General features: G+C 37.4%; 1 protein-coding gene across 13 annotated transcripts in view; it reads right to left on the bottom strand.

Moving 5' to 3' along the window:
- Positions 1 to 20,073, bottom strand: part of SMIM14 (small integral membrane protein 14) — a 94,972-nt gene that overhangs the window by 38,213 nt on the left and 36,686 nt on the right. For all 13 annotated transcript variants that reach the window (XR_007409945.1, XM_049108671.1, XM_049108669.1 and 10 more), the window contains one exon: positions 19,019 to 19,128. Coding sequence is in view for 12 of the 13 variants with exons in the window: in XM_049108671.1 (XP_048964628.1) it covers positions 19,019 to 19,128 (110 nt within the window). In the remaining variant the exon portion in view is untranslated. The remainder of the gene's footprint in view (positions 1 to 19,018; positions 19,129 to 20,073) is intronic.

Raw genomic sequence — 20,073 nt, 5'->3', positions numbered from 1 at the left:
CATCACTACCTACCTAACATTATGAACCTTAAAGTATTCTAAGAATTAAATGATATAATTAAACATATATAAAATTAAACATGTGTATAAAAAACCCAGTTCGTGGCCCACGGGATAATGTTTTTAGATTATAGCATCACAGCAATATTCAGGAAAGGGGGAGAAAGTCCTTTTAAAATTAAACAGAGGGAATCCCTGGGTGGCTCAGTGGTTTGGCGCCTGCCTTCGGCCCAGGGCATGATCCTGGAATCCCAGGATCAAGTCCTGCATGGGGCTCCCTGCATGGAGCCTGCTTCTTCCTCTCTGCCTGTATCTCTGCCTTTCTCTCTGTGTGTCTCTCATGAATAAATAAATAAAATCTTTTTTTAAAAAAATAATAAAATAAAATTAAACAGAGCTGCCTGTTTGTGAAATAAGCATGCTCAACTTTATCACTACAATTTTTAAAGAAATGAAATTCTAAAACCAACAACAAAAAAATACTTTCAAAGCAGTAACTAAATAGTTCAGTCAATGTCCTCTCTAACCAGACCTCACACAGCTCAGAGTGTAAGGCTGGCTTGAAAATCTCTGAGCAGGAGATTCCTGTGGCTCTCCTCAAAACATAAATACAGCAAAGTATTCATTTCTTTGAGAAATATTAAGGAATGATTTTTATGTGCATTTTGCCAAAGATTTTTTTTTAAATTTTTATTTATTTATGATAGTCACAGAGAGAGAGAGAGAGAGAGAGAGAGAGGCAGAGACATAGGCAGAGGGAGAAGCAGGCTCCATGCACCGGGAGCCCGACGTGGGATTCGATCGCGGGTCTCCAGGATCGTGCCCTGGGCCAAAGGCAGGCGCTAAACCGCTGCGCCACCCAGGGATCCCTTGCCAAAGATTTTAAGAGACTATTTTTTCCTCAAACTCCTCAGAGGAATTATATAAATGAATTTCATTTGCAACAACTAAATTCCTTGCAAGCTTGAGAGCAAGATATTGAAAAGTGAAGACGAGAAATAGGTATGCCCATGTTTAGGTACTCTAACTGATCATCTGTCTCAGGTCATGAGTTCCAATGTGAGGTTTGGGAAATACAGTCATAAAATAGCAAGTATATATTATGGATCCGTAGACATAGTAGAGAGCCTACTACTAGTAGAGAGACAATAATGACACAAAGCACTATTTAAAGGGGGAAAAAAAAAAAGAACAAAACAGAACATTTCCTACATTCTAATGTGGCTCAGTCATGTTCCAGTAGTTCTTAGGGATAGAGCAGTGACCAAAATGGACAAAATCCTACCATATGATGATAACTCTTTATTAACATTCTGGTTAATGTATTCCAGACACACACATCTGTAATACAGATGACACCTGAATGACACAGTGGTTAGGAACGTTGACCCCTGGCATAGTCAAAAATCCGTGTGTAAGTTCTGACTCCCCCAAAACTTAACTAGTAATAGGCTGCTGCTGACTTAACTGATAACAGCTGATTAACATGTATTTTGTATGCTATATGTATCATATACTGTATTCTTATAAAAAAGAAAACTGAAAAAAAGAAACATTATTAAGATAATCATAAGAGGGCAGCCCTGGTGGCGCAGTGGTTTAGCGCCGCCTGCAGCCTGGGAGAGAGAGAGAGAGAGAGAATCAGACTCCTTCCTGAGTGTGGGGCATGACCCGGAGATCACGACCTGAAATCAAGTTAGATACCTAACCCACACACACCTAGTAACAAATCTTTTAAGGTCAAAAACCAGCTTTATATAACTTTTAATGCTGCAGAGCATTCCATTTAATTACATCATCTCCAAATTTGTACACGAAAACAATGCTGCAGTGAATATTCCTACAAATACATTCTTACGTATTTAATCTCTTTAGGATAAGGAGAGGAATTGCTAGAAAAAAGGTATACACATTTTAGGTTTTCATATATGCTGCCAAATTACAGGAGGGATGTTTTAAAGAAATGACAAAATACAAATAAAGAACATTCAAATATTCCTACATAATCACACCATACAGAAGTCCAATGTTTCAACTGGGAGACCAGCTAGAACCTAGTATTTTTTATCTAACTTAGTTCTTAACGACTAAGTAGCATTTCTACATATTTTTCTATAACATTAACAAAAATAATCTGCAGCAACCCACAATAATCCATGCATGTTTAAGCCTCAAGACTTCAAATAACTGAGTTAAAGGCAAGTCTGAATATTTTGAAAATATTTATTTTTAAATATTTTTATTGATTTATTCATGAGAGACACAGAGAGAGAGGCAGAGACACAGGCAGAGGGAGAAGCAGGCTCCATGCAGGGAGCCCAAGGCAGGACTGAATCCCAGGACTCCGGGATCATGCCCTGAGTTAAAGGCAGACGCTCAACCGCTGAGCCACTCAGGTGTCCCTGAAAATATTTTTTAAACCTCTAACACTAATAGTTTGGGCTACTTTGCCCAAATGAAAAACATGCACTTTTTCCAATCCTATAAAATATCTTCTAATTTGGAAATTATCGAACCAAAAATCACCATACAATTTAAGGCCATTGACAGGAGAACAGTATAATCCATATGTTATACCCTTATGGTACAAGTGATTTTGATTTTATACAAATATAAAGATATATATACATATATATGTATATGTAGAGATACATAAATACATAGATACATGATTGGAAAGTCCACAAACTAAATCCAATCTCTGGCCAAGCAAGCAATAGTGATCATGGGGTCAGAGTGGTAAGGAGTAGGCAAGAGGGAGACTTTGACTTTTTGCTCTATTTCCTACATTATTTCAAGTACTCACAACTTAGATATTTACGTGTTACTAAAAGAAAAGAAGATTTCAATACCATTACACTATTGAAAAATGTAGAAATCTTAATCCCTAATGTGCTAGTATTCAGATGTGGGGCCTTTCAGAGGTGATAGGTTATGAGGATGGAGCCCTCATGAATAGGACTCATGCTCTTTTAAAAGAGACCGCAGAATGCTCTTGCCTTCTCTCTACCATGTGAGGACCCAATGAGAAAACAGCTGTCTGCAACCTGGAAGAGGGCCCTCACCAGAACCCAACCATGCTGATACCTGATCTTGGAACTTCCAGTCTCCAGAACTATGAGGAATAAATTGCTGTTGTTTATAAGCCACCCAGTCTATGGTACTGTTTTAGAAAACTAAAAACTAAGACATTTGCTAACATGAAAAGATCTATGAGGTGAAAAAAAAAAAGTTGCAGAAATGTTTGTGTACTATGGATCCCTCCTATATAAAACAAATTTCTAGAAAGATGTATGTAGCAGACTGTATTCTCCAAAAGCAGCCACAGCACTACTTCCAGTCACACAGGCTCTTCCAGATCTTTCTACTCCCTATTAAGAGGTGAATGGTCTTAACTAAGAAATGGATTAACATTAATTAAAATTAATCAAAATTAATGCAAAATGGGTTAGATTTGAATGTAAGACCTGAAGCCATAAACTCCTAGAAGAAAACATAAGCAGTAAGCTCCCTGATATTGGTATTAGTGATAAATTTTTGATCTGACTCCAAAAGCAAACATAAGTGGGACTACATCAAACTAAAAATCTTTTGCGCAACAGAGGAAACCACCAATAAAATGAAAAGATAACCTACTGGGGTGCTGGGTGGCTAAGTGGGTTAAGCAGCTGCCTTCAGCTCAGGTCATGATCTCGTGGGCCTTGGGATCAAGCCCCGCACTGGGGTCCCTACTCAGTGGGGAGTCAACTTCTCCCTCTGCTTCTCCTCCTGCCAACCTTCCCCCACCAGCTCACATACATGTGTTCTCTCTTTCTCAAACAAATAAAATCTAAGGAAGGAAGGAAGGAAGGGAAGGAGGGAGGGAGTCTGGGAGGGAAAGAAAAAAAGAAAAGAAAAGATAACCTACTGAAAGGAAGAAAATATTTATAAATCACCTATCTGGTAAAGGATTAATACCCAAAATATTTTTAAAAAACTCCTACAACTTAACAACAAAAGATCAATCTGATTTAAAAATTCTAAATAGACATTTATCCAAAGAAGACATACAAATGGGTAGCAGGTGGGCAGCCCTGGTGGTGCAGCAGTTTAGCGCCGCCTGCAGCCTGGGGTGTGATCCTGGAGACCCCGGGATGGGGTCCCATGTCGGGCTCCCTGCATGGAGCCTGCTTCTCCCTCTGCCTGTGTCTCTGCCTCTGTGTGTGTGTGTGTGTGTGTGTGTGTGTGTGTCTCATGAATAAATAAATAAAATCTTAAAAAAAAAAAAGCCTGGTTTCCTTAAAAAAAAAAAAATGGGTAGCAGGTTCACGAAAAGTTGTTCAGCATCACTAATCATCAGGAAAATGCAAGTCAAAACCACAGTGAGATATCACCTCTTACCTGTTAGAATGACTATTACCAAAAAGACAAGAAATAACAAGCATTGGTGGGGATAGAGAGAAAAGGAAACCCTGTGCACTACTGATGGGAATGTAAACTGGTGCAGCCACTATGGAAAATGGCATAAGGTTTCTCAAAAAATTAAGAATAGAATTACTGCCACATGATCCAGCAATTCCACTTCTGGGTATTTAACTGGAGAAAATGAAAACACTAATTCAAAAATATATATGCACATCTATGTGCACTGCAACATTATTTTCAATAGCCAAAATATGAAAACAACTTTTAAGTGTCCATTGATGGATAAAAATGATGTGTGTACACACACGCACACATACACACACAGAAGAATACTATTCAGCCATAAAAAGAATGGAATCTTGCCATCTGTGACAATCCAGATGGACTCTGAGGACATAAGCTAAGTGAAATAAGTCAGAGAAAGACAAATACTGTATAATCTGCCTTCTATGTGGAACTGAAACAATAAACCAAGCTAATATATAAAGAGAACAAACAGATTGGTGGTAGAGGGTGGGCAAAATGGGTGTAGGGGGTTAAAAGGTACAAATTTCTAGTTATAAAATAAGTCAAGGGGATATAGCATGGTGACTATAGTCAATTATAATATAGTCAAACACTGCTTTTTTGGAAGTTGCTAAAAAGGTAGATCTTAAAAGTCCGCATCATAAGGCAAAAAATTTCTTTGTAACTACATATGATGACAGATGTTAACCAGACTTACTATGGTGATCATTTAGTAATGTGTATCATTTTGTTACACACCTGATTAGTATTATTTGTCAATTATACTTTAGTTGAAAACAACGAAGTGTAGTTTATTTTCTCTCTTCTTGAACCTGAGCAGACTTGTTGATTGTTACAATCAAAAGTATAACAGGGGCAACTGGGTAGCTCAGTTGGCTGAATGACCAACTCTTGATTTTAGTTCAGGTCATGATCTTGGGGTTGTGGAATTGAGCCCCACATCAGGCTCTGCACTCAGCACGGGGTCTGGTGGAGGTTCGCTCTCTCCCTTCTCCCTCTGCCCTTCCCTGCTGTGCTTGAGTGCGGGCTCTCCCGCAAATGAATCTTAAAAAAAAAAAAAAAAAAAGGTACAGGGGCACCTGAATGACTCAGTCAGTTAAGCATCTGACTTCTGCTTAGGTCATGATCTCAGGGTCCTGGGTTAGAGCTCCAGGTTAGGCTCCCTGCTCAGCAGGGAATCTTCTTGTCCCTCTCCCTCTTCCTCTGCCCATCCTCTCCACTCGGGCTCTCTCTCTCTCAAATAAATAAGAACTTTCAAAAAAGTACAACAAAAAAGTTTTATAAAGAGAGCACCTGGCTGGCTCAGTCAGTAGAGCATATGACTCTTAATATTAGGGTCATGAATTTGAGCTCAATGTTAGGCATGGAGCCTACTTAAAATTACAATTTAAAAAAAGGGATGTCTGGATGGCTCAGTTGATTAGGCATCTACCTTCGGCTCAGGTCATGATCCCAGGGTCAGAGGATGGAGCCTCACAATGGGCTCTCTGCTCAGCAAGGAACCTGATTTTTCCTCTCCCTCTGCTTGCTGCTGTGCCTGCTCCTGCAGGCTCTGTCAAATAAATAAAATCTTTAAAAATATATATATATATATAATATATAAAATATATATAAAATTAAAATATATAAAATTATATATAATACATATATAATATATATATATATATATATATATTTTTTTTTTTTTTTTTTTAAGTATAACAGAAGTGCCATAGGCTAGGTCATAGACAGCACCCAGCTGCTAGGGCAGGAGACCATGTGACTCTGGATCTGGGTGAGTTTGAGCCCCATGTTAGGTGTAGAGATTACCTAAGGAAATTTAAAGAAAAAAGTATCCACCTGTTGCCTGGTTCTCACCTTCCTCCAACCATAGTATAATATGGATACTCAATCTTGGAACCAAGCCACCAGTGCTGCGAGGAAGCAAAGCAGCCACATGAAAAGGCCATATGTAGGTGTTCTGGTTGAGAGTACTAGATAGGGTTTCAGTCATCTACCAGTATCAACTGCCAGACAGTGAGTAAGTCAGCCTCCAGATGCTTCCTGCTCCCAGCCCTGAGACGTACAGCTAAAAACCCACACATGGCACAGCACACAAGTCATCTCTACTATGCACTGTATGAACTCCAGATACACAGTTTGTCAACTGCCAGACAGTAAGTCAGCCTCCAGACACTTCCTGCTCCCAGCCCTGAGACGTACAGCTAAAAACCCACACGTGGCACAGCACACAAGTCATCTCTACTATGCACTGTATGAACTCCAGATACACAGTTTGTCAACTGCCAGACAGTGAATAAGTCAGCCTCCAGACGCTTCCTGCTCCCAGCCCTGAGATGTAGAGCTAAAAACCGACACATGGCACAGCACACAAGTCATCTCTACTATGCACTGTATGAACTCCAGATACACAGTTTGTCAACTGCCAGACAGTGAATAAGTCAGCCTCCAGACGCTTCCTGCTCCCAGCCCTGAGACGTACAGCTAAAAACCCACACGTGGCACAGCACACAAGTCATCTATACTATGCGATGTATGAATTCCAGATACACAGTTTGTCAATTTAATAAAAGATTGTTTTATGCCACTAAGTGTTGAAATAATTTGCTATGTAGCCATGTGACTGGAATGAGATTTTAAAAAAACAGTTAATAGTTCATATTCAGTAAAGAAGCATGAGAGGTTGAAAAATATAAGATTTTTACTTTCTCTTTTAAAACTTACTGTATATTGCCTGAATTATTGAATTAAATATACTGATGTGCAATCACTGTTTTATCTTTTTTTTTTTTCTTCAAGATTTTCTTTATTTGAGAGAGAGAGAGAGCACAAGTGAGGTGAGGGGCAGAGGGAGGAGTAGACTCCCCACTGAGCAGGGAGCCTGAAGTGAAGATGTGAGTCTTGATCCGGAGACTCTGGGATCATGATCTGAGTGGAAGGCAGACCCTTAACCAACTGAGCCACCCAAGCGCCCCCACTGTTTTATCTTTTAAGTAAAACATAACTTCACTTCTTTTTTTTTTTTTTTTTTTTTATAACTTCACTTCTTAATTGGTAAAGTGAATTATACCTCTAACCAAAGAAGGACTAACTAGTCTTCTAGTGCCTGAATGATACTCATAAAAAGTATTAAGGTTTTAAAGAAAAAAATTGACAAAAATTTCCTTTATTGACTAAAATAAAACCCAAAAGTTAATCAGATGATTAAAAAGGCTTTGGAGCAACATGTAAAATGCTAAATATATTATTATTATTAAATATATATATATATACACACACACACAATCCCCCCCACACACACACCATAGTATCTAAATATATATTTGTTAGAAAGATCTGAAAAGATGCACACCAAATTCATTTAGGGAAGCAGGGAATAAGCCAAATACAGAGAAGTGAGTGAGGAGTTTAGTCTTATTTTTAATGTACTGAATTTTTTTTAAGGATTTTATTTATTAATTCATGAGAAACACAAAGAGAAAGGCAGAGACATAGACAGGGAGAAGCAGACTGTTTGCAGGGAACCTGATGCAGGACTCGATCCCTAAGATTGGGATCATGACCTGAGTTAAAGGCAAACGTTCAACCACTGAGCCACCCAGGCATCCCATACTGATTTTTTTTTAAAGAACATATTTATATATTATTTCAATAACTGAATGTTTTATAATTAAATAAGATAACTAGCAATAGCTCTATTTGCTAGAGAAGTTTCTCAAAAAAATTTTCAGGCACACATATTTTTCTTCTGGGAAAAAGTCCAATGAATCTTAATGTGAATGATTTAAGTACCATGAACATTAGCCACAATTTACAAGGCCTCTGGGCCTATAAATAGGAATTTGACCAAGGATCTCCCAGATCACGTGTTTAAACTACTTTAATAAGAAAATAAATTTAAGTAAATTAAAAATGTTCATGCTTCAGTTATACTGTTTAGAGTTGAAATATAGAGCTCAACAAACCAAAAAAAAAGGGGGGGGATTACCTATTCTAAATCTCAGGTTACAACAGAGAACAGGAAAGACACAGAGCATAATCCAAGTTCACATTACTAAATCTACCTGTTCTCTCTTTCTGGAACTATCATTAATAGAAGAAACTTTATGCCAAGAGACAGCCATTCAAGGAGAACAGGAGAAGGAGGAGGTGGCAAGAGAGCAAATAAGGGTAAACCCACAATAATTCTGCAAATGGCTTCATGGGAATGGATAAAGTCCCTCTGCAGGCCATTTTTATTATTGTAAGGAAATATTAATCATTAAAAAAAAAAACAGAAACAAAAAAACCCAAACCCCAAACAACTAAATACAGTAATTACAAGGAAATGCCTTTTTAAAAAATTTTTTAAGAATACTAGCCTCACAAAGGGCACACACAAAAAATACCAGACAAATTTAAAAAATCGATTTAAATTTTTAAATCAGATACCTGGATGGCTCAGTTAGTTAAGTATCCAAATCTTGATTTCTACTCAGGTCATCATCTCAGGGTCATAACATCAAGTCCTGCATAGGGCTCCGTGCTCAGCCCAGAGCTGAATTGCCCCTCTCCCTCTGCTCCTCCCCCTGCTTGTGCTCTCTCTCTCTCTCTCAATAAATAAATAAGTAGAGTCTTAAAAAAAAATTTTATAATTATATTAAAATTTTGTGTTGGCACCTTTCTACACATGTAGAATATTCTACTACTATGTCAAGAAAAATCCATATTTATCATTGGGCATACTCCCATATTAAATCAAGTAATGAAACAGAATAACTTACTTGATAAAGATATCTGATTTTGATTGAAAGGAACTCACTATATATTCTTATCTACTTCTTTGAGTCTGATCAGCCAGTATTTAGTGAAAAAGCACTAATTAGAAATAGACTTTAATGTCAGATATTGCCTCTATTTATAATGTCTCTGAACATTCCTGAGACAAATTGATACATACATGCACCTAGTAAAATACAACCTTGTTATGAACAAGTGTATAACTCAATGAAGTAATTAAATCATTGGAAGGAGATGCCAAGTAAGCAAAGCTTTGTCATTAGCACCCCAAAATGGGCATTCTTTGTACTGCAATCTTATCAGACTTAAATTGTTTATAATGTATCATTTAAAAACACCCCTATAAAACAATTAGAGATACAGTCATCTGCTTTAAAGTCCATATTGCGGGGATCCCTGGGTGGCTCAGTGGTTTAGCGCCTGCCCAGGATGTGATCCTGGAGTCCCAGGATCGAGTCCCACATCAGGCTCCCCTGCTTCTCCCTCTGTGTCTCTGCCTCTCTCTCTCTATGTGTGTCTCTCATGAATAAATAAATAAATAAAATTTTTTAAATAAATAAATAAATAAAGTCCATATTGTGGGCAGCCCTGGTGGCTCAGTGGGTTTAGCGCCACCTCCAGCCCGAGGCGTGATCCCGGAGACCAGAGATCAAGGCCCACATCGGGCTCCTTGCATGGAGTCTGCTTCTCCCTCTGCCTGTGTCTCTGCCTCTCTCTCTCTCTATGAATAAATAAATAAAATGTTAAAAAACATAAATAAAGTCCATATTGCATACAGAAAATAAAATAAATGAAAATCAGATTTATATTCTTTGTACCAGTAGAGCTTAGAAGTTAAAGAATCAGAACTTACATAAGCACTGGTGAGGCAATAGTAAAGAATTTGAATTGCTGTTTGCATCCATCTTTCCTTAGGAAATATACAAGGTTTTCTATTTTTATATATTTTTTTCACATGCTGATGAGAAAAAGTCTATCAATTTAGTAATCAAAGTATGTAAAAACAGAAAAAAGTCTTATTAGAATTACTGGAAAGGTAAACATCATAGAATGTATTTTCTTTTCAAATCATATAACAGTAGTACGTTCAAAAATTTTATTCTTCAGTGAAAAAAATCTGTGATTAGTGTACATTATTTTACTTCCCAGGGATCCCATTTACTGCTTATAATGCCTTTGAAGTAGCTTATAAAATTTTGTTTTTAGGGGTGCCTGAGTGGCTCAGTCAGTTAAGCAGCTGACTCTATTTCTGACTCAAGTCATGATCTCCAGGTCGTGGCCTCAAGCCCACATCAGGTTCCATGCTCAGCGGGGAATCTGCTTCAAAGTCCTCTCTCCCTCTTCCCTCTGCCCCTCCTCCTGCTTGCACACACATGTGTGCATGCATGCTTTCTCTCCCACAAATTTTTTAAAAAGTTTTATTTTTAGGGTTAATTATTTGACTATGTAATGCATTCACATAGTTTTAAAATGTCAAAATGCAGTCAAGAGTCTCTGACTTACTGCTTTCTCCTATCTTCCCCTAGAGCCCCACTGATCACAAATACAGTGTTCTTAAAGGTGCTTGAAGTAGACCAACAAGTAGCATAACTAAACATGGAATTAAAGAAACAGCCCAGGGCCTAGAGTTAAACTGCCAGGGTTGAATATGCCTCTGCCACTCTCTAGTCAGCTCTAACATCTGGGGAAAGTGACAACCTCTCTGTGCCTCAGTGTCCTCATTTGTAAAAGGAAAACTTACATCAGAGACTTCCTTTGGGCTTAAAACTAGTACCTAGACTAGCTTCAAATTCTCCTCAATGTAAGCATTATTAGGAGCCAAGGTATATCCCTTGGAAATCATTTCTATTTATTTACAAACATACTGACCTACACATATTCCTCCCATATACACTCTCATACTCAACCTGCAAAAGCATTTCTATGGCTTTCACTATCATTTCTCAAATATTTCTAAAGTATGTTTCTTCTTGTGTTTCTAATAGTCTTTGTGCTCTCTGTTGTTCAGAACATAGAGGTCCATATCTTTTTGATGAATGCTATCTTTTGTCAATATTATTCCTGTGTTCCATTTGTTTTGGCTTTGAATTATATTTTGTTTGAGATTAGAGGTATCCCATTCTTTTGAGATAGCTCCTTCCCACTCCTTTATCCCTTATCTATGATATTTTGTTTTCAGGGTCTGTCTGCCCTGTAAATAGCATTTCAAAACTCCAATCTGTCTCTTTTAACAGGGGATTATAACCCACTCATACATAACAATTTACTTACGTTTTTTATGAATTATGCCTTCTCTTCTTTATTCTTGCCTGCCTTCATAAGATTATTTGGCATTTATTTATTTATAGACTTTTTTAAAAGATTTTATTTATTGATTCAGGAGAGATACAGAGAGAGGGGGGCAGAGACCTAAGGAGAGGGAGAAGCAGACTCCCTGCAAGGAGCTCAAAGTGGGACTTGATCCCAGACCCCAGGATCACACCCTGAGCCGAAGGCAGACATTCAACCACTGAGCCACCCAGGCGTCCTTTTTTTGAAGATTTTTGTTTTATTTATTTACTTCTTAAAGATTTTATTTATTTATTCATGACAGACACAGAGAGTGAGAGGTAGAGACACAGGCAGAGGGAGAAGCAGGCTCCATGCAGGGAGCCCGATGTGGGACTCAAACCCGGATCTCTAGGATCATACCCTGGGCTGCAGACAGTGCTAAACCGCTAGGCCACTGGGGCTGCCAGTCCTTTTTTTTTAAACTCTACTTTTCACCTGACTCAAATGTTCTCCAATATGGGAGTACCAGGATACCCTGGATCTGAGAGGCAGATCTTTGGTTGTTGTGATTGGCTTACATCCCACATGACTTAGAAATGTCCTGCCACATATTCACATGAGGGAAAAATCGGAGCCTTTATAATCTAAGTCCATCAAAAAATAACAGCAATAGTTATTTTTTGTATGATTTTACTTCACACTAAATTATCAAGGAATTTAACTAGACTCCAGCATTTAAATCAAGGGAAGATTATACTCAGTTTTGTGTACAATTTTATGAAGAGTTATTTAGCATTTCAGAAAATCATGTTGTGGGATCCCTGGGTGGCGCAGCGGTTTGGCACCTGCCTTTGGCCCAGGGCGCGATCCTGGAGACCCGGGATCGAATCCCACATCGGGCTCCCTGCATGGAGCCCTCTGCCTGTGTCTCTGCCTCTCTCTCTCTCTCTCTCTCTCTGTGACTATCATGAATAAATAAATAAAATCTTAAAAAAAAAAGAAAATGTTGCTGGTGAAATTTAAGACTAGTACAACTTACTTGTGTAAGTCTACAATGATAACCGTAACCTTCACAATGATTTCCTATTAGACAAACCTAATTATTTCATCTTGTCTTTAATGTAGCAATGTCCAACCACATTGTGGTGCTCCTCTTATTTTCTTCAACTGCTTTCTTGTTTTTCTCTTCAGCGTTACAAAGAAAGACTAGGTCAGTGAACAGTTAGGATACGCAGACAGCTTCCCTTATCAAAAAAGCATGCAGGATGGCTAGAGAATGAACCTTTTAATGCTCAAAGTAGGGAAGACTTCATTCTAAGGCTTTATATACACAGTACACCGTGTTACTGAACCAGGCATTCTTCCTTTTCCTTCCTCTTCTACAACCATTAGAGATCTGGCTTCTTTATTGTCCTTAACATCCAAGTAGGAGCTCTCCTTAGGAATATCTTCTACTTTTCTTAGAAAGCAGTAATCTAGTTTTAGCCAATAGCAAAGCCCTTAGCCAGTCACTTTATAGTCCATGAGGGGAAAAGAAAGGCAACACACCCAGCGACTCAACAGATTTATACCTCTTGTTTTTACTTTCTAAACTGAAAGATTTTTGCTTTTTGGTTTAATTTTTATTAGCTATTCGCATATACAATTTATAGAGTTAAACAGTGCTACAAGTTTGTTCCCAAAAGAAGCAGTTCCTCGGGGATCCCTGGGTGGCTCAACAGTTTAACGCCTGCCTTTGGTCCAGGGCGTGATCCTGGAGTCCTGGGATCGAGTCCCACGTCGGGCTCCCCGCATGGAGCCTACTTCTCTCTCTGCCTGTGTGTCTGCCTCTCTCTCCATGTGTCTCTCATGAATAAATAAATAAAATCTTTAAAAAAAAAAAAAAAAGAAACAGTTCCTCATCTCTTCCTATTTCCCCTCTCAAAGAGGCAACAACTTTCAACTTTTAGCTGATCATTTTAGTATTTACCTCCATCTTTATATATAAATATGCATTATTGCTACTTTTTGATTTTTCCATTTTTAAAAGATTTTATTTATTTACTCTACAGAGAGAAAGAGAGAGAGAGAGCACACAAACAGGGGGAGCAGCAGGCAAAGGGAGAGAGATAAGCAGGCTCCCCCTGGAACAGAGAGCCTGACATGGGTCTCAATCCCAGGACCCTAGGATCCTGACTTGAGCCAAAGGCATATGGTTCAACCAAGTGAGCCACCCAGGGACCCCTAATTTTTCAGTTTTAAGCAATATCCATGGATTCACCAGTATAAAATACGAAAATCTAGTTCTTAGTTCTCTCTTTTCTGAACTCACCACACATGTACACTCTTGCCATCTCCTAATAGTTACATGGTAAATTAGTTTAGCTCAATAGTCAATTTAAATATTATCACTATGTAAATGCTCTTAAACCATGTAGTGAATTATAATTACTTTTTTTCTTTTCTGTACCTCCTTATTCTTTCTTTCCCCCATTTACTTGGTTTTCTATGACTTTTGACAATTTGCTTTCAGTTTTCTAGATCACCAGATACCTAGACTCACCAGATACTCTATCAATTCATCTTTCTGAAAAATCTCTGCTAGAGCCATGTGACACCCTCTCAATGAAACCAGCTGCCTTGTGTTCCTGGTGCACAGCTATCACCTTGGGATCTCTGTTCATCATTATCCTGGAAGTTACTTTTGCTTCTTGTGTGTGCCAGATCTCCTGCTTTCGACACTCAAATCTTATTCTTCTTTCTGGGTTTATGCCTTCAATTTGGTGAAAAATAGTTCATCTTCGTAACTAAGAAATGGTACATGAGGTACCACTTCTTCTCTTTAAGACTCCCTCCTATTTGACCGATACTTTGGTTGAATACAAAATGCTGTATTTGTGGGACGCCTGGGTGGCTCAGTGGTTGAGCATTTGCCTTCGGCTCAGGGCGTGATCCCGCGGTCCCAGGATCCAGTCCCACATCAGGCTCTCTACAAGGAGCCTGCTTCTCCCTCTGCCTCTGTCTTTGCCTGTCTCTCTCTGTGTCTCTCATGAAAAAATAAATAAAATCTTTTTAAAAAATGCTGTATTTGTAATAATTTCCCTTCAAAACTTAACGTCTTTGTTCCAATGCCTTCTAGTTCTGTTGCTGAAAAGTCTGTAGTCTTTATACTCTTGATCCTTTGTATGTGACCTGTATTTTCCAATAACAGTAAGAAGGCCAGAATTGTTAGAACAAAGTGAGCAAAGGGGAAAAGTGTGGTGGGCAGGGGGACAGATCATGTAGAGCTACATAAAGTTTGTTTTTTCACTCTAAGTGTTATGCAGAGCTACTGTAGGATATTGAGGGAAGGAGGAGTATTATCTGATTTATCAAAAATAGATCACTTCAGCTGCTATAGTGAGAACTAAACTTCAAGAAAGTGGGGAATGACAAGAAGGGTAGAAGCAAGGAGCGTCATAAGGAGGCTAATTTCAATAATCCAGGCAAGAGCTGATGGTAGACCAGATCAGGATGTTGCACCAGAAGTATGAGAAATGTCTGGATTCTGAATATATTTTTAAGGTTGAGCCAAAAGGATGTTTCTGCATTAGCTATGAGGTTGAGGGATTAAAAACTGATATAAAAGGTATTGCCTAGGGGCAGCCCCAGTAGCCCAGCGGTTTAGCGCCACCTTCGGCCCAGGGTGTGATCCTGAAGACCTGGGATTGAGTCCCACATCGGGCTCCCTGTGTGAAGCCTGCTTCTCCTTCTGCCTGTGTCTCTGCCTCTCTCTCTCTCTCTCTCTGTCTCTCTCTCTAATGAATAAGTAAATAAAATCCTTGCTTAAAAAAAAAAAGGTATTGCCTAAGCAATCAGAATAATGGAGTGAATAGAGAAGACACAAAGTTTAAGCTTGGGGGCAAGAAAAAAATTTGGTAATACACATATCAGATATAAGATATTTACTACTTATCTAAATGGAGATAGTGCATCAACACTTGGACATATAAAACTCTGGAATTCAGGAACAAGCAGCACCTTGGCTGCTTTCATTCTATGGTATGACTTTGGCTCTTTCTGTTTTGGCACTTACCCTCCCTTTGATACTATTCATTTTCCATGCCAGGTTCAGTGTGAGCCACATAATATCCTTTTAATATGTCTTTTTCTGCTTAATGCTGCCAGAACATCTATAACCTATAATAAAGAACCTTAACTGATACTGTTACTACATTAGGAACAGAAGTTAGTTTTAAATTGTGAATAAAAAGAATTTTATTAAAATACAAAGGAAATAATGGTAAAATCTTAACTGCTCCTAAGGTGAATATAAGCCACAGCAAAACCCATCTATTTCCACAGAGTAGGCAAAACTAAACTGTAGCCCAGCATACAACTAATGAGTTAACCATAAATAATCATAAAATCCTCAAGTTTCCTCAGGTTTTTACTTACTATTAGCACTTTAAGTCCTCAGGAATTGGTAATATTCTAACCTATAAGAAAATCCAGTTTATATGAAGTAAAAACAAAACAAAAATTCCTAATTAGTACTTAGAATTAATGAGATGCTACTCTATTGCAAGGATGAATTAAATGTCCATGTTTAGAAAGATGAGAAAAAAATCTCTGCTCTATCGTCATACTGTGATACATTATTATTGCATCCATGAGTTTCCTGAACATGCAGACATCTAAATCCTAGTGGCTATAACTAATACAGAAAAATTATACCTTCAGATAAACTGCTTGTAAAATATAGGCTAAGGAGTTAGACTTCCACAGAGTAATAAGATAAAGGTACTAAAAAAAAGTATAAGGGATGCCTGGGTGGCTCAGTGGTTTAGTGCCTGTCTTCAGCCCAGAATGTGATCCTGGGGACCCGGGATCGAGTCCCACATCGGGCTCCCTGCATGGAGCCTGCTTCTACCTCTGCGTGTGTCTCTGCCTCTCTCTCTGTGTCTCTCATGAATAAATAAGATATTAAAAAAAGTCTTATAAAAAAAATAAAATAAAATAATAAATAATAAATAATAAATAAATAAATAAATAAATAAATAAAAAAGTATAAGAGTACAAGATAATGAATGCATGAGAAGTAGAAAAGCCTAGTATATTATAAAAGAGTGCTGACCATATTTAAACCAAAAAAATATATAGTTTTTGTTAAGTAACCTTTTTCTGATTATAAGATATTACAGAAAATACAGAAAACTGTAAAAAAAAAAAAAAGTCTCACCTTTTTATAACATTTTGACATATTTTCTTCAAGTCTTTTCTTCCTAGACACACATATATATGGTATGTGTGGGTACAGAAAAGCAAGACCAAACTAAATGCCATTTCTATATCTTGCTTTTATTCATTCTGTATATGAATTTCCCTTAGGTTATTATATATTCTTTAAAGACATAATTCTTTTAAACATCTGTATAAGATTCCAGCATATGAACATACCATGATATAAACAGTGCCCTACTGGTAGGCAATTAGGTTTGTTTATAACTATTCACACTAGAAATAATGCTATAATAAAGACTATTACACAATACTGAATTTAGAGAAGTTAGACCTTATTTTTTAATTTCTGAAGTTAGAGATCTTATTTCAAAAGATACTCTCTTTCAGAAACGTTTTTAGAAAGCACTTAATATCTACTAAGTAGATACGGCTCCAAAATGCTGCTTGATTTGGAGTTTAAAGAAAAGGGAAAAAATTATAAAGCACAATTCAAATCAAGCCTAATCAGCTACTTTCCTTATTGAATCAAATGAGTTCCTCCTCTCTCCTGGCATCTTCCATACTACTATCAGCATGTTATACATCAGTGGATCACCTATCCAGGATCACCCATCAGTGATTTACATCATGTGAAAATATCCAGCGAAGACTAAAAAGTGTACAGTTTTAAAGGTTTGTAAAATTTTCATATAAATTAGATTTTACACTAGAATTGCTATAAACAATGTTCCATCAGGCATGAATGTACCTATTTAAAACAAAACAAAACAAAAGCTAAATATGGTTTCCTGACATTCTACTAAAGAGAACAGAAATGTACAGGAAATCCTAAAAAGTAGAGCTTAGTTTTAGCCATCTCTAAAAAACAAGTGGCAGAGCTAAGAGAAAAAAAGCATGGTAGTATGTTAAAAATAAAAATACTATACTAAGAAAAAAAGAGGTAGTAATTCTTATCAAAAACTGATCTCCTGGGAAAATTTACCAGTTAAATTACAAGTCTATTTTTTGTTCCTAGTATCACAGTAATTTGAAAAAAAAATTTGCCTTATGTTTAAATTTGGACATAAAATTTTATATTTAATGTCACAAATAGGAGAAAATACTTTAAATATTCTCTCTTCAGACTCATCTATTTTTATATCAAGTTATCACAGATATGAAATTGCCATTTTATTTCTATAGCCACAAGTCTAATTTAATTTATAAGTTCTTATTTTATTGATTTCCCTCTAAGACATTCTTTAGGATCATTAAGTCCTAACATATGCTGACTCTAAGAGGAAAATCATTCACAGAAAACACACTTCTGATCACTATATACAGACACTGACTCAGCAAAAAACCTACTTATTAACCACCAATTCATATATTTGAGCAAATATTTATTCCTGCCTTTATTAACTGGTCTATGATAATACACCTGTGTATAATATTCTAGAACAAAAAAAATGTTATGTCTAACATAATAATATACTTTTTAAAAAAAATTATTTATTTATGATAGTCACAGAGAGAGAGAGAAGCAGAGACACAGGCAGAGGGAGAAGCAGGCTCCATGCACCAGGAGCCCAACGTGGGATTCGATCCCGGGTCTCCAGGATTGCGCACTGGGCCAAAGGCAGGCGCTAAACCGCTGCGCCACCCAGGGATCCCAATAATATACTTTTTTAATAATCAAATTTCTTCTTTTCCACATAAAAAGTATAAAGTATAATATATAAAATGTCCTGTATTTAAGATTGTAGAGACTTGGGAGAGTCTTAAAAACCTTATAAATTCAAATCTCACATCAATTCAATGAGACTATCTAAAACCTGTTGTTCAGAAAACTGCCTCTGTCAAATAATTGATTTGGATTTGGAAATGCTTTATATAAAGATTTTTATTGTCATATCATTTGTTGCAGTAGGATCTAAACCATGTCACAACAGGAACTGTGTCTTCATAGCCATTTATCAGGTAAATAAGCTCCATACTATATTCAATAATACAAAACAGAAAAGGCTATACATGTGTTACTTACCTATGATGGTTTGTAAAGGTTTATAAAGGTTATTAAAAGGTTTTATAACCTTTATAAAGGTTATAAAAAGGTTTATAAAGGTTATCACCAACATAAATATACCATAAATAAAGACAGCAATCTGTTTTTATCTCTAATAAAAGAATTGCCAGCAAACTTTGACCATTATGACTTCAACCATTGTGGAATTTCAATTATGAAATAATTTTAGTGACAATCAGATGAAAATCCTCCAATAACCAACATTCCCACAGAAATAGGACAGAAAGGGGTACAGTTTAATTCTGAATAAGACTATCCCATTTATCTCACCAGATTGATCAGCCTTCTCATTGCATGTTCATGAGAGCAAACACATTCACAAGGATCAAATCCACCTTCTGCCATGATTGCCCAGCTTGATTTAACTTGACTGTTGAAATCTAGGAGGAAGAAAAAAATATTTTAAGACTACTACTATTCATCATTACTAATTCTCTTGAGCTACGAAAAATTCGTATTATCATACAGATTTATAGTAATTCTCTTAAATTAAGGATACTTCATATTTATTAATGACCTATATTTATGAATTGATTATATAATGTACATAAGACTAAGCTTGTGTCCTCCTTAAAATTCATATTGTTAAAAAGGAGACAGCGGGCCAAAAAAAATAGTCGCTCATGCTAAAACCCACGTCAGCAAGCCAATACTTAATACCCAATCTAGCTGCAGAGTTTTTTAAGATTTTATTTATTTGAGAAAGGAAGCAAGAGAGAGCACAAGCAGGGGGCAGAGGGAGAAGCAGGCTCCCCACTGAGCAGGGAGCTGAGCTCAATCCCAGGACCCTGAGATCTTGACCTGAGCTGAAGGTAGATCTTAACCAACTGAGCTACCCAGGCGCCCCCTAATTGCAGTTTCAACCCCAAGAACTGTAACCTTTAGCCAGTCAACATGGAATTACCTAGTCAGCACTAGTGAGATAATCCATCCAGAGACTCCTTCCATTCCCCTTAGGAAGGTGATGTTGCATAAAACAATATATTCTTTGCTAATAAGTTCCTTTTTACACTCTCCCTCTGCCTTTTTTTTTTTTTTAAGATTTTATTTACATATTTGACAAAGAATGAGACAGAGAAAGCACACTCACAAGCGGGTGGTGCAGTGAGCAGACGGAGAGAAGCAGGCTCTCTACTGAGCAGAGAGACCAATGTGGGGCTCGATCCCAGGACTCTGGGAATATGACCTGAGCCTAAGGCAGATGCTGAACCGTCTAAGCCACCCAGGAGCCCCTCCATTTATGGCTTTAAAAATCGTTCCTTCTGGGCAGCCAGGGTGGCTCAGCGGTTTAGCACCGCCTTCAGCCCAGGGCCTGATCCTGGAGA

Source organism: Canis lupus, chromosome 3 (assembly GCF_003254725.2).
Source record: "Canis lupus dingo isolate Sandy chromosome 3, ASM325472v2, whole genome shotgun sequence".
Classification (NCBI taxonomy): Eukaryota; Metazoa; Chordata; class Mammalia; order Carnivora; family Canidae; genus Canis; species Canis lupus.
Note: the sequence above shows the minus strand (reverse complement) of the source record. Positions and strands in the feature narration are given on the sequence as shown.